Source organism: Rhinoderma darwinii, chromosome 1 (assembly GCF_050947455.1).
Source record: "Rhinoderma darwinii isolate aRhiDar2 chromosome 1, aRhiDar2.hap1, whole genome shotgun sequence".
NCBI lineage: Eukaryota > Metazoa > Chordata > Amphibia > Anura > Rhinodermatidae > Rhinoderma > Rhinoderma darwinii.
In genome coordinates this window covers 338,837,869-338,853,977 of record NC_134687.1, presented here as the reverse complement: position 1 = coordinate 338,853,977, position 16,109 = coordinate 338,837,869, and the positions used below count along the sequence as shown (strand labels likewise).

Sequence of the window (16,109 nt, the reverse complement as noted above, 5' to 3'; positions counted from 1 at the left end):
AAACTGGATTGCTGCAGTGCAGAGCTCTAGTACAGGCTTTGCTCCGAGACTCTGTGGAAATCCCTGACATCGCTGTCCATATATGGACAGTGTGCAGGGTCTTCCCCAGAGCGGAGTCCCGGGCAGAGCGCTAGTATAGGCTCTGCTCCGGGACTCTGTGGAATTCCCTGACATCACTGTCCATGCTATCGCTGCATCTAAGTGATTAGATCGCACCCTATGGTTGCTAATGACAACCATCGGCACCCGCGGGTGTTCCGATGGTTGCTATGGCAACCATAGCCTAACAATCGCTTCCTAGTACGGAAGCCTATTAGGCCCCGCCGGGAGGCGAAGCCTAATAGGCTTGCTGTCAATGAATAGCTGACAGCTCTAATACACTGCACTATGTGGTATCCCCGCGTTCGTAACGACCCAAACTATAAAAATATCACGCAATTTTACCCGTTCGGTGAATACCGTCAATTTTTTTTATAAAAAACTATTCCAGAATCGCTGTTTGTTAGTCACTACCCCTCGCAAAACAGTATAAAAAAAGGGATCTAAGTGTTGAATGTACCCCAAAATGGTAACAATGAAAAATACAGATTGTCCCGCAACATATAAGCCCTCACCCAGCTCCGGTGGAGAAAAAAAAAAGTTCTGGCTCTCAGAACATGGCGATGCAAAATGTGCAGAGTGTTCCAAAAGCGGATAAGATCTGGCACCATTTATCAGTGCGACACCGGCCACATATCTATGAATTATTATTTATTTACCCCATTATAAAAACCCTCTTATTATGCCCCTGATGTACTCGACACAGCTTACATATGCCCCCACATCATAAACTGAAATACCAGCAAAACCCCAAACAAAACTACCACTAAGCAAAATCTGCACTCCAATAGCCAAATTGCGCTCCCTCCCTTCTGAGCCCTGCAGCGTGCCCAACGGGCAGTTTACGTCCATATATATGGCATCGCCATAACCGGGAGAACCCGCTTAACAGTTTGAGGTATTTGTCTTCAGTAGCATGAACTGGGCACAAAATATTGTGCACTAAAATGGCACATACCTGTGGAAATTTGCAATTTTCACTTTGCACCATCCACTGAGCATTCATTTCTAATAGAAAAAAAAAACCTGTGTGGTCAAAATGCTCACTACACCGGTTAATAAAATGCCTTCAGGGGTGCAGATTCCAAAATGGGGGTCACTACTTGGGGGTTTGTTTTACTATTTGACCCCAGAGCCCTGCCATTGTGGGCTAATGCTGCGAAAATCACCAAAATAGGTCTCAAATGCGCCTTTCACTCCTAAGCCCTGTCATATGTCCAGGCAAATGATAAATGCCTTGAGGGGTGTAGTTTACAAAATGTGGTCACTTCTCAGGGTTTTACACTCTACTCTGGTACCTAAGGGAGCTCTGCAAATGCGACATGGCGCACATACACCAGTCCAGCAAAATCTGTGCTCTAAAAGCCACATGGCACTCCTTAGATTTTGAGCTCTGCCATGTGCCCAAACAGCAGTTTAGGGCCACACATGGTGTATTGCCGTACTCGGGAGAAATTGGGTAACAAATTATGTGTTGTTTTTTCTCCTATTACCCCTTGTGGGAAAATAATTGGGTGCAAAACCACATATTTTGGGGAAAATATTTTTTTTTCCGTTTTCACTGCCTCATTCTAATACAATCTATGAAACACCTGTGGGATCAAAATGCTCAGTACACCCCTAGATGATTACCCTGAGGGTTATAGTTTGCAAAATGGAGTCACTTCTCAGGGGTTTCTACTGTACGGGTACCTCAGGGGCTCTGCAAATGTGACATGGCGCCTAAAAAACAATCAACCAAAATCTACATGCCAAGTAGCACTCCTGCCATTCTGAGCCCTGTGGTGTATCCAAACAGCAGTTTAAGACCACATATGAGGTATTAACGTACTCGGGAGAAATTGGTTTACAATTGTTGGGGCGCTTTTTCTCCTTTATTCCTTGTGAAAATGAAAATGAAAGTGAAAATGAAAAAAATTCAACATTTTAGTGGAAAGAATGTAGATTTTCATTTTCACTGCATAATTCCAATAATTCAGCAAAAAAAACTGTGAGGTCAAAATGCTCACTATACTGCTAGATAAATTCCACGAGGGGTATAGTCTCCCAAATGGGGTCACTTTTGCCAGGTTTGCACTATTTTGGCCCCTCAGTGGCTTTGCAAATGTGACCCGCAAACCATTCCAGCAAAACTTGAGCTCCAAAACTTGAGCTCCAAAAGTCAAATGGCGCTCCGTCCTTTCTAACTTCCGCCATGTGTCCAAACAGCAGTTTATTACCACATATGGGTTATTGCTGTGCTCAGAAGAGTTTGCTTTACAAATATTGGGGTGTTTTTTTCTCCTTTATATATTGTAAAAATGAAAAAATCTGAGCTAAAACTACATTTTATTCGAAAAATTTAGATTTTCAATTTTACGGCATAATTCCCATAAACTCAGCAAAAACCGTGTAGGGTCAAAATGCTAACTATACCCCTAGAAAAATTCCTTGAGGGGTGCAGTTTCCAAAATGGGGTCACTTTTGGGAAGTTTCCACTGTTATGGTCCCTCCAGGGCTTTGCAAACACGACATGGCACCGAAAATCATTCCAGCAAAATCTGTGCTCCAAAATCCAAATGACCCTCGTTCCCTTCTGAGCCCTGCCGTGGGTCCAAACAGCAGTTTATTACCACATATGGGGTATTGCTGTAATCGGGAGACATTGCTTTACAAATCTTGCGGTGCTTTTTCTCCTTTATTCCTTGTAAAAACTAAAACATCGTATGTTTTTTCAGAAAAAAAGTAGATTTTCATTTTCACAGACCAGTTCCAATAAATTTAGCAAAAAAACCTGTGGGCTAAAAATGCTAACTATACCCCTAGAAAAATTCCTTGAGGGGTGTAGTTTCCAAAATGGGGTCACTTTCGGGGGGGTTTCCACGGTTTTGGCACCACAAGACCTCTTCAAACCTGACATGGTGCCTAAAATATATTCTTATAAAATAGAGGCCCCAAAATCCACCAGGTGCTCCTTTGCTTCGGAGGCCTGTGTTTCAGTCCATTACCGCACTAGAGCCACATGAGGGATATTTCTAAAAAATGCACAATCTGGGCAATAAGTATTGAGTTGCGTTTCTATCGTAAAAACCTTCTGTGTTACAGAAAAAACTGTATTACAAATGAATTTCATTAAAAAAAAAAAAAAAATTGTCAATTTCACCTCTACTTTGCTTTATTTCCTGTGAAATGCCTAAAGGGTTAAAATAATTTCTGAATCCTATTTTGAATACTCTGAGGTGTTGAGTTTTTAAAATGGGGTGATTTATGGGGACTTTCTAATATAGAAGGCCCTCAAAGCGACTTCAGAACTGAACTGGTCTCTGAAAAAATAGCCTTTTGAAATTTTCTTGAAAATATGAGAAATTGCTGATAAAGTTCTAAGCCTTGTTACGTCCTAGAAAAATAAAAGCACGTTCAAAAAACGATGCAAATATAAAGTAGACATATGGGAAATCTAAACTAGTATTTTGTGGTATTACTATTTGTTTTACAAGCAGATACGTTTAAATTTAGAAAAATGCTAATTTTTGCTAATTTTCTCTAAATCTTGGTGTTTTTTACAAATAAATATTGAATTTATCAACCACATTTTTTCCCTAACATAAAGTACAATATGTCACGAGAAAACAGTCTCAGAATCACTTGGATAGGTAAAAGCATTCCGAAGTTATTACCACATAAAGTGACACGTCAGATTTGAAAAATTGGCTTCGTCCTGAGGCTGGGTTCACACGACCTATTTTCAGACGTAAACGAGGCGTATTATGCCTCGTTTTACGTCTGAAAATAGGGCTACAATATGTCGGCAAACATCTGCCCATTCATTTGAATGGGTTTGCCGACGTACTGTGCAGACGACCTGTCATTTACGTGTCGTCGTTTGACAGCTGTCAAACGACGACGCGCAAAAATACTGCCTCGTCAAAAGAAGTGCAGGACACTTCTTTGGACGTTTTTGGAGCTGTTTTCTCATAGGCTATGTTCACACGGGGTCTTTTGCCGAGTTTTTTGACGCGGAAACCGCGTCGCAAAACTCGGCAGAAACGGCCCGAGAACGCCTCCCATTGATTTCAATGGGAGGCGTCGGCGTCTTTTTCCCGCGAGCAGTAAAACTGCCTCGCGGGAAAAAGAAGCGACATGCCCTATCTTCGGGCGCTTCCGCGTCCGACCTCCCATTGACTTCAATGGGAGGCAGGAGAAAGCGTGTTTTATGCCCGCGGCGCTCAATGGCCGCGGGCGAAAAACGGCGCGATAATTGCTATTCACACGGAGTATTTTGGGGGAGGAATATCTGCCTCAAAATTCCGTTTGGAGCTTTGAGGCAGATATTCCTCCCCCAAAATACTCCGTGTGAACATAGCCAAAGACTCCAATGAAAACAGCTCCAAAAACGGACGTAAAAAACGCCGCGAAAACGGCGTGAAAACGCCGCGAAAAATGCGAGTTGGTCAAAAAACGTCTGAAAAGCAGGGTCTGTTTTCCCTTGAAAACAGCTCTGGATTTTCAGACGTTTTGGTTGACTACGTGTGAACATACCCTAAAGGGCAAAACAGGCTCAGTCCTAAAGGGGTTAAGCTATCATTGCTTTAAAACTGTTAACGCTATGACGTACGATTATGTCAGTTGGCGTTAACAGGCCATCGCCCGTGACGTACTAGTAGGTCACAGGGCGTTAAGGAGTTAATGTTCTGCAGAAGACAGCGTTACATTGAGCAGTATTTTGTATTGTGGCATGGGCTTCGACTACGGGTGGTGAGGCCCCGGCGCCACCTTGTACTGCTTAGTGACGTAGAAAGAGAAGCCGAGTTCTATAACATTTTATATTTACAAGCTAAACACAAATTCAAAGCTTCATTTTACAGAGAAATGTAATAAGAGGCTAATCTTTACTAAGGGGATTTATACTCATACGAGTAGAGATAATATCCATCGCAGCTCCTCAGCGTCACGCCAAATGTTCCTCAATTCGCCCCGAGAATACGCTTTTTAGTTCATTTGAAGGGCACTTTTTAACACTGGATCCACAATGCCGGGTTTTCTTTTCTAGAGTTTCTATTGACTGAAAAGTGGATGAAATTTGAGCTGCAGCTGCTGAGCTGCTTTGAACCTGCGGCTCTCCAGCACAGGAGACCTCTGTTATAGAGCAACTAATATAAAAGCTAATCCCTCCTCACCAGCTTCATCTCTTATTATCTACCCTGTACTGGAACAATACATGAACTGCTCTATTGCCATGGACATACAGTGTAGAAATCACAATGTGCCGCTGACTTATGCTCTTTCCACACACGCACTCCCTCATACCCTGGACCCCTGCCTGTCGCGCGCCGCCACACTTCCAGCACTCAGGAGAGCAGACTGCATGACGTCACCGCGCCGTCTCACCAGTCAGATTCTAGGTGGCGGCGCCTAGTCAGGTGGGCGTGGCTATCCGCCTATAAATACGCAGACTCCCTAAGCTCCCTCATTCGTTCTTCCCTGCTCGTAGAGTTTGCTGTTTGTTACGGCTGTGGAGGCGTAAGGTGGATGTCATTAGTTCTGTGCGTGTTTGTTCGGCGTCTTGAGGTTGTTGTCAGTTCTTGTCTTTGACTGTGCTTCCTGCTTTCTATAGGTTTTTACCTAGCAATATGGCTGAAATGGTGGAGGAGCAACAGGTAACTATTAAGTGCCGTGTTCTGTATGGTGGAAGGAAGAAACTGCTATTGGCATCTCCACCCTGTTACTAATAGATGTATACTATGGCTGGGAGTCTTGTCAATGCAGTGCACATATTTATAGTGTGAATTGTGCCACAGATCAGTCATAGGAAACGCATGCGATCTTTATATTGATTTGTCTATAACATGTTATTTATGTGTAAGGTTTATTCAATCAGACAGTAATATGTAGCAGTAAGTATTCTCAGCTGAGTGGAGTACATATGTAGCAGTGGAAACACACAACTTCCATAGTTACTATTAGTAATCTACTGTTGGTGGTTTCAGGTTGGGCTTTACTGTTGTCTGGTTCTGAGAACCTCCCAAGATGTATCTGGAATACCCCCGGGACCCAGCTGATCAGAATAGAGGGGCTGTATTGCTCCAGTGAGCACTGCTGTCCCTTTAATGCTTGTGGTGTCCCCTTTCATTATATTGATTGGCAGTGTTTGGTGTAAGAGCCCCCCCCCCCTCCCCCATACTGGTGCCCTATCCAGAGGACCGGCTATCAATGTGTTCCTGTTAACCCTTTGTGGGTTCTGCTTTATAAAACGACTCCTGTAATCTCGGAATATGACTACGAGGTTTCTGTGCTTTATTAGGGACTATTTACAGGCATGTTTCGAGTCCTGGCCTTCCATTGTATTTCAGCGTGTTCTGCTCTTTGTTCCTTAGAATGTGGTGGTAAGGCTGATAAACCTCCCATTGGTGAGCTCTACCTATGATATGGTGTCTTCTGTCTACGTGAACACCAGAGACAACCATCCGTACTTGAAGTCTGTATGTGATGTCGCAGAGAAAAGTGTGCGGACTATCACGTCTGTGGCTGTGACCAGTGCCATGCCAATCCTCCAGAAACTTGAGCCTCAAAGTATGTTTACGTATAAAGTGCATTTCTTTACCAATGAAAGGGAGTAACTATATAGTTTAGATTTTCAGGGTTAGGCATTACTCTGTATTGAAATTATGGTTTGCATGTGTGGTTCTGATGTCTATGGGAACCTATGGGTATGCCATAATCTTGTGAATGTTCTTTTTAAGGTGGTCTAGAAATAGAAGGTGAGCAAGGCAATGTGTGCTAATACAGTAAGGCTGGATTCACACGAGCATGTTCGGTCCGTAAAGGATGGAATTTATTTCGGCCGCAAGTCCCGGAACGAACACACTGCAGGGAGCCGGGCTCCTAGCATCATAGTTATGTACGACGCTAGGAGTCCCTGCCTCGCTGCGGGACAACTGTTTCGTACTGTAATCATGTTTTCAGTACGGGACAGTTGTCCCGCAGCGAGGCATGGACTCCTAGCATCATACATAACTATAATGCTTAAAGCCCGGCTCCCTGCAGTGTGTTCGGTCTGGGACTTGCGGCCGAAATACGTTCCGTCCTTTACGGACCGAACATGCTCGTGTGAATCCATCCTTAGGCTGGGTTCACACGACCTATTTTCAGACATAAACGAGGCGTTTTTATGCCTCGCTTTACGTCTGAAAATACGGCTCCAATACGTCGGCGAACATCTGCCCATTCATTTGAATGGGTTTGCCGACGTACTGTGCAGACGACCTGTCATTTACGCGTCGCTGTCAAACGACTCGTAAAAAAGACGCCTCGTCAAAAGAAGTGCAGGACACTTCTTGAGATGTAATTTGAGCCGTTTTTCATTGATTCCAATGAAGAACAGCTCCACATTACGCCCGTAATTGATGCCTCGCAAAACGCGAGTACATGAAATTACGGAGCTGTTTTCTCCTGAAGAAAGCTCAGTAATTTCAGACGTAAATGCAGTTATCGTGTGCACATACCCTTAGTGTGAAGCAGACAGCATAAGAAGCTTCTGCCAGGAGATCTGCAGTTCGTTCCATCCTAGCATAGGAAGTGGGTTAGATGTCATGTTGGCTAACCGTCCCTGTATTAACAAGCTAGCCAAGGTCCTGGTAAAGACGTACGAATGAAGCTGAGAATATTTACACGCTTTCTCCTCCCTCAGTTGCTATGGCTAATACCATTGCCTGCGTTGGACTGGATAAGATTGAAGAGAAGCTGCCTATTCTCTATCAGCCGACTGACAAGGTAACTATTGGGGTATGTTCACACGCAGTGTTTTCAGGTGTATTTCTGGGCGTTTATGCCTTTGAAAAAAAGGGAGCTGAACGCCTACAAACATCTGCCCACTGAAATCAATGGGAGAAACAGCGTTTAGTTAATACGGGGTGACTACGCCGCTGTTTTAAAAAAACTGAGTGTAAAAAGACTCTCCGTAGAAAGTGCATGTCACTTGCGGCTTTTTTTGTAGCTAATTTTCTATTGAACACTATGAAAAACGCCTCAAAAGAAGCTTCATTTTCAGCTGCGTAACGCCTGAGAATCAGAGGCTGGTTTCTCTCTAAACCGCTCCGTATCTTCAGACGTTCCTTATTTTGTGTGTGCACATACCCTTAAAATAATTCTATGGTCCCTTATAAATGTAATTACAATTAACCTAGATTGCAAAACTGCAGTATCAATTGATGGGTGGGAGTTGATTTGGTGTGCATGAATCTAAAATCTATGAATTTATTTTCCCTTTCCTAGGTTGTAGCGAACGCCTCAGAAGCAGTTGTTGGTGCCAAAGATGCTGTGATTCAGGGTTTCACAGGAGTAGTTGATAAAACTAAGGTGGCTGTGCAGGATAGTGTGGCGATGACCAAGTCTGTTGTGAACGGCAGCATTAACACTGTTCTGGGTAGCAGTGTAGTAAAGATTATGAGCAATCGTGTGGACGCTGCACTAACCAAGTCTGAAACTCTTCTGGAACAATACCTGCCCCCAACGGACGAAGAGTTGGGTAAGCTGAAACCTGCTTTAAACCAAGCTTGGGTTATGTGAATTTTGGTCCCTGCAGCGCACTTGGTAGTTACCTCATCAGAGGTACAACTCCTTTGCATAGGAGGGAAATGTTAAATTATCTGTAAGTAACATCACGTGAGCCTCTCTGGAGGTTATTGAGGCCTCCTAGATCAAGACCTACCCACTGGGGCAGTTCTCATATCAAACTTTCTTTTTTCGAGGCGTAGCTTCTATAAATCTACTTTACCTAGAAGCTGCATCTCTAAAAGTAAGGTGTCTTTATCTGGAAAACCAAGCAGATGCCTATGAAGATGTATATTTTATTTTTAGTTAGTATGTGAGTTCACCCTAAGGCCTCATTCACACGGCAGGGTTTCCCGGCCGGGTGCCGGCCGTTCATAAATCGGCCGGCACCCGGCTGCATTAGGAATGATAGACCCCTAATGGGGCTATTCACACGACCGATTTTTTTTGACGGCCGGAAAATCCGGCCGTCAAAAAATAGGACATGCTCTATCTTTGCCCGGGCACCCGGCCGCCCGGCTCCCATACAAGTCTATGGGGCCGGGTATTACACAGCCATCACCGGAATGTGTTCCGAGTGATGACCGGGTTTCCCGGCGCTTGCGCTCTATCTCCTCCTCCTCACAGCGCAGAGTGCATGTGAGGAGGAGGAGGAGTTGATGCCATTCTGACGAATGGCATCGCTGTACACTGTGTTGCAGGGCCGGGGTGTACAGCAGGTGGAGGGAGCGCTGCGCTGGCTCCCTTCCCCTGCTTGTTAAAAGCACCCTGGCTCGGCGACACCTTCGATGGCGCCGCTAGTAGTAGTAGTAGTAGTAGCAGCAGCTGCTGCTGCGGCTGCTACTACTCTAGCGACGCCACTATAGCAGAGCAGGGAGGTATCTCCCCGCTCTGCTATGTGCTAGCCGCACTTTAGCTCCTTGAAGGAGCGGAATCCCCGTGTTTTCGGGGATTCCGCTCCTGGACAGAGCGCTTGATGTCTCTGTCCATATCTGGGCAGTGACATCAGGGGAAACTCCTGAAGCGGAATCCCCGAACACATGGGGATTCCCCTTCAGGAGCTGCCGCTGATGTCACTGTCCGGATCTGCCCGGCCCGGCACGGATGCATAACTTTATGCAAACCGGCCGGGCAAAATGGCCGATTTTACCGGCCGACACTCGGGCTCGGGAACGACCCGGTCGTGTGAATCCCGCCTAAGGGTATGTTCACATGGCAGCGTCCATAACAGCCCCGTAATTTCAGCCGTAACGGCATGTGCAGGCGATTGAACGCCGTCTCCATTACGGACGTAACTGGAGCTGGCTTTCCATGGAAAACTGCTCCATTTACGTCTGAAAAGTGACATGACACTACTTTGGCGCGTGCGTCTATTTACGCGCTGTCTTTTGACAGCGATGCGTAAATATACGCCTCGTGTGAACAGACGTCAGCCCATTGCTTTCAATGGGTAGATGTTTGTCAACGCTATCGATGCGCGTTTTCGGACGTAATTCGAGGCGTAAAATGCCCAAATTACGTCCGTAAATAGGCCGTGTGAACATACCCTTAGGCTGAAATTCATGTGAAATGTGGCTTGTACTGTTATGTGGGCATAACTAATTTCTCAATTTTAGTTAAGGAAGCCACAAAAACAGAAGGCTTTGAATTGTCCGTTGATCAGCCAAGCTATTATGTTCGTCTGGGATCCCTCTCGGCGAAGGCCCGCAAACGTGCTTATCAACAAGCTTTGACCCGAATCAAGGATGTGAAGTGCAGAAGTCAGGAATCCATTGCTCAGCTCCAGAACACTGTTGACCTGGTTAGTAAATCTGCTTCTGTTCTTTACTAATCTTAAAGCATCTGCATGAAAAAATGCACATGCGTGTGTTTTCTAACTTGCAATGTAAAGGTCCTATTATGTGGGCTGCCAGGTCTCAAAGAAACCATACTCTCTTTTTGGAGGTAGGCATTTACCCAATCCATGCATAATAGAAAGACTAACTCTTCTAAAATAAACTGAGGAATGAGATGTCTGGGCCCTGCCAGGTTTGCAGGATAGTTTTTAGGGCAGCAGCAGAAGTGCAGAAAATGAGCTTCTTGTAGAGCTAGGGAACGGGAGGCAGATGACCAAAAAGTGCATCCCCCAGATTGACTGGGACCCTGGCAAGGTCTGTAAGCAGTGGTACACGTCAGCCACATGTGCCCTACGCATGAAGCAAGCCGTGGTTGCTCATTAAGTCCGTACGCCACTAAACTGATTTCCTGAGAGCCAAACAAGCTAAGCAGCTGAGCACTTTTGTGCTTAGTTTTAGTGATTGGTGGTCTCAGTGCTCAGACTGCCACCAGTCCAGACTTCCGATGTGTCATTCATGTCTGAACATTAGTTGCCCTTTAAGGCACCATATTTTGTGTACTAGGTCTAGTACCACCTGCTAAATTGTTCTAGAGCCATCATAGATTGTCTTGATAAAAGGAGTATGTACGGGTGGTGGTGAAGCTGCCTGAAAAGGGAGTACTGTATAGAACAGTGGGTTTTGGTGCTAGAACTCATATTGTAAATGCATACCAGGCTTACTGTTTAATCCATATTGAGGGTGGGTAATCTTTGTAGTCTCTCCCACATCTTTCATATAAACATTACCCTGTTCTCTTTAAGATTGAATATGCAAGGAAGAACATGAATGATGCTAATCACAAAATCCACGATGCACAGGAGAAAATCTACAATAAGTGGGTGGAGTGGACAAAAGGCACAGGACAAGATAGTGGAGAAACTGAAAGCACTGAGGTAAGTCCCTTCTATAAAATATATGCTAGATCAGATCTGGTACACTGAACTTCTGTGTAATATGTTACTTTCCCTTCACAGCAAATTGAATCCCGCACTCTGAATATTGCCCGACACCTCACTCAGCAACTGCAAACCACATGTCTCTCCCTGGTCACAAGTGTTCAAGGACTTCCAAAGAACATTCAGAACAAAGCTCAAAATGTTAGTGCCTTGGCTGCAGATGTCTATCAAAACTTCCGTTCTGCCTCTTCCTTCAGAGAAATGTCTGATGGCCTCTTAACCACCAGTAAGGACCAGTTCACAAAAATGAAGGACTCTATGGATGATGTGATGGACTACTTGGTTAACAACACTCCACTAAATTGGCTGGTAGGTCCCTTTTACCCACAATTGGCTGATGGCCAAAATGGGGCTTAACAAGTTGATGGGGGTGACTCTGCCAACAAGGAATGAGAAATTCTTCATTTGCATAAGTGACTTTACACTTGGTCAATGAAGTGGGCAAACCCTAACTAATACTACACCGTTTATTACACTTCCAACCCCTTGTGCTGACTTGTGAGGGACAGATGGTGGCAACGGGCCACATTGCAGTTATGAGGATTTGTCTATCATTGGCCTCTGCCTTGCGCTTGGGTATTGATGCCAATATGTCACTTGTATCACTGATTTTGTGTAAATGCTACTCTTTATACTGTTTTTGTGCACCTTTTGTATTAATAAACTACCTGCATTGATTGGTCTGTGTTAAGGTCCTGTGTTCATAGAACTGATCAACAAATTGGATAATAAATTAGGTAGTGCACACTGGTTCTATTTGAGAATTGCAATGAATGGTGCCCCTGAAGTAAGACAAATCCTCACTCTAATGAGGCACACACTACATAGTGGTAGCAGTACCTAGCTACTGTGGACACCCACTTAGGCCATCTGTCTGTGACCAGGGTAGCAAACGTCAGGTTAAGGGTAGGAACGCACACCGCATATTCAGGATATGCAGTGTCAAACTTTGCAGTGTATACCGCCCTGAAAGCCATCCGAAACTCTGCGGTTTCCAGGCGTAAATTATGGCACGTGCTTACCCCCCCCTCCTTCCTCTGACTACTGCTCTGGCCTCCCTGGATGACACTGCAGGCCATGTGACTGCTGTAGCAGTCACATGGCCTGCAACATCATCTAGGGAGGCTGGACTGGTTAAGCAGGGAACTCTGGGTAAGATTTTATCCCTTACTTACAGTCACTGGTTCTGCTGCCAATGTCGTAACACCACTTTGCTTGCGGGTTTAAGCACCCCATTGAATTCAATGAGAACCTGCAACGGAAGAGCTGCGCACACGAATTGACATGCTACGGTGGAAAGTGCACTGCAGGTCAATTTATGTGTATATTTTTCCAGTGTGGGGATGAGATTTGTTGAAATCCTACCCACTGCTTCTGTAATACACGGCGGAGTTCCCGCAATGATCTGGAAAATCCAGTGTCTGTTTGTACCCTTAAACTCTGGTTTTGTGGCTTCTCCATTGCCAAAACTGGTATGTCAGGTAACGTAAGACAGTAGAACTTGGGGCTGTGTATTGCAACATGGGTTCTGACTCACTGTATGCAGAGTTTCTCCCCTAGAAGTATTGCTTCCAGAGATTAACCTCAATGCGTAGTGTCTTATGGAGCATTGTTTTATTTGGTTCTATACAATTTTTAAAGGGAAAAAAAACCACACCCTCTGGATAAACTGAAGCACATGGCAGAGGTATTGGGTTCTTAGACATCTTGGAAGCCAAATTACAGCTTCACTAGGTACACTGGCTTAATACAGTGAGCACAAAGCAACCTGCAGTTTACACTTTAAAGCCCAAAATAAAATGTAACATTAAACACCCTACACCCTGAATTTACATCTGGAATGGCTGTTAGATTCCGACTGGCTGCCAAGATGTTTGTCTGGAGGAAAGAATAGGGTAAAATGTCATAGTCCTGCTCTGAAAGTGCTACAACTATGCCGTAATACTGGGATTTACATTAACCTGGTCCGCTTTCCTTGTGTTGTAGGTTTTGTTGTAAAAAAATATTTCTGTTGGCATAAAGAGCTATTGAGCTCTGCACATTTTCATAGTCTGAGGGAGCAGATATTACTATACTCAGTGAGCTGGCAAAATCTGAGGGGATAAATATCTTGGTAGGTTTACTGCGGAAAATGCACCAACTCTGGCATACAGGCCGTGCACTGCATTAATTAATGGTTTTAGACACTGGCAAAAGGGTGTGACTTGTCAGTGGAGTGGAAAGTTAGCATGGCTTAAAGAGGCTCTGTCACCAGATTATCAAATCCTGATTTCCTAAGGTTGAAGGACCTTTGGGTGATGCTGGCTGGGAGTGATGTCACCCACAGGTCCTTCAACATTGGTGTCGGAAGAGTGAAGATGCCACAGCTCCCGGCGTACAGTTGAATTTGCAGCCACATCACCATGTGCAGGTAAGCATAGTAAACTCCCTAGAGACGAGCATATTAACCTTTTGGACGCCTGTAGCTGTGGTGTCTTCTCTCTTCCGACGACAAGGTTGAAGGACCTGTGGTTGATGTCACGCTGTGTCTCTAGTGAAAGAAGCTGGGTGGGAACGATGAGCAGTGTATGATGCTGATTCGTCAGCGTCCTACACTTCTATTCACAACGCCCAGTTGGTAAAAACACAATACATGCCCAGTTGGTAATACGAGAAAACGCACCCAGTTGTCCATTGAAAAGCTAATTAGCATAAATATAAAATTGCGCATAACATGGGCAAAAATGATGATTTTTCAAAAAAAAAAAAAACAGAAAAAAACTTTGCTGTTATCTACATTGCAGCACATCACATTCAATGGGGATTTGATAATCTGGTGACAGATACACCATGTGTCAATTTTGGCACAAGTAATTGGTGTCAACTAATAGGTGGAGTAAGGAAGTAGCTAGATGTCACGTTTAACATACAGCTTGAACCACTGACCTTTTTTTTAAACTTCTAACAAGCTTACCCTGTCTGAAGCTTAGACTCTATTAGTAAATTTGCCCTGTTTGTCAATACTGTCCAAATGAATTGTGAATATTAGGAATGTAGAAAAATGATATAGCAGAAACTAAAATCCAGCACTTTTATAAACGAGCTGAACGGTGTTTGTGCTTTTTGTTTAATGGTAGCTATGACCTAATGTACTCCAAATCTGCAGAATGCTCATATTACATATTAAACCACTTTGCATGGCAAGCCACTAAGTTCCACATGCAACACAACTGTTCATAGTTGTTTTTTTCTTTCTGAACTTTTTAATTCTGATTAATATAATCTGTCAAAAAAAACTATTTTAAAAATGTTATTAGGTACCTGACTTCAGCATCAATGACCTTGTCTGAAACTGATGGAAACTCTGATGTATTGGAGGAAGAACTGCAAGATTTCTCACGTGCTTACGGCTGTGTAATAAGCCGAAAATAATAGAAAAGATTCTTAACACATTTTTTTTTTATTTTTTTCAAAAACGCCCCATTATACCTACTTAACATTGGAAACCGTTGCTCAAACCTACAAATGGCTTATACTGTAAATGCATTAGAAAATGTGAGGTGACATAATTCCATTAGCAAGCACTGTAGACTAGCAACCTAAAAGAATTAAGTCAAAGACCAAATTTAAATAAAGAATTATAATTTTTATTACACAATACAAGAAATAAATATATTTACTCACAAGTTTAAAAAGACAAGGATGACTACCACAGTGTGGAAAAAGTAGACTAGGTACAGTATAGGCAACGTGCTTTGCAGGAGACTCATGTACAGGAAGCTTGGCAGAATTTAGATCGTAAGTAATTTGCGTCATACAATTCTATGAAATGATTTAGCTGGCTATGCAGCCAGTATGTTGCCTTAACACTAAGGGTATGTGCACACGATAACGACCATTACGTCTGAAATTACGGAGCTGTTTTCAGGAGAAAACCGCTCCTGCGGTTCAGACGTAATTGCTCGTACTCGCGTTTTGCGAGGCGTCAATTACGGGTGTAATTTGGAGCTGTTCTTCATTGGATTAAATGAAAAACTGCTCAAATTACGCCCCAAGAAGTGTCCTGCACTTCTTTGCCGAAGCAGTAATTTTGTGTCTTTTGACAGCGACGCGTAAAATTAAAGGTCGTCGGCAAACCCAATGGAAAGATGTTTGACGTCTTTTCAGGCGTAATTCGAGGCGTAAGACGCCTCGTTTACGCCTGAAGATAGGTCGTGTGAACCACGCCTAAGAGTGAGTAACCGTATTGCCTTTTTACAGCTTATTTTGCTATACTAATCTATATAGAAGACCCAATGTTTTGTTGGTCATGGGCTGTTTTTTTTGTTTTTTTTATATATATATATATATATATATATATATATATATATTTTTATTTATTATACACACTACTGCATTTGCCAATAAGTATTCTATATATATTAAAGAATCTTGTTCACAGCAAAGTTCAGTCTTTTCATTATATTCAAGTTAGCCATAAAGCTCTGGTGGTTGAGAAGCGCTACTTTGCGGAATGTATCGCTGGAATCATAAAAACAATACACTTACGTTCAAAGCCCTCTTTAGAGGTTAGAAGGGGCCTCCCTCCCCTCTACTTGCTCGGGATCCAATCCTAGTGTTGTAGTAATAAATACAGTAACAAGTACCATAATTGAGACTAAAGTCATAA

At 43.6% G+C, this 16,109-nt stretch overlaps 1 protein-coding gene across 1 annotated transcript; it reads left to right on the top strand.

Moving 5' to 3' along the window:
* The first annotated feature begins 5,708 nt into the window (after positions 1–5,708).
* LOC142750577 (perilipin-2-like) lies at positions 5,709–14,790 on the top strand. Its single transcript, XM_075859608.1, has 8 exons — positions 5,709–5,735; positions 6,453–6,648; positions 7,766–7,848; positions 8,350–8,602; positions 10,245–10,429; positions 11,267–11,398; positions 11,480–11,770; positions 14,758–14,790. Exons 1-8 carry the CDS (start codon positions 5,709–5,711, stop codon positions 14,788–14,790), a joined length of 1,200 nt encoding a protein of 399 aa, XP_075715723.1.
* The last annotated feature ends 1,319 nt before the right edge of the window (positions 14,791–16,109 follow it).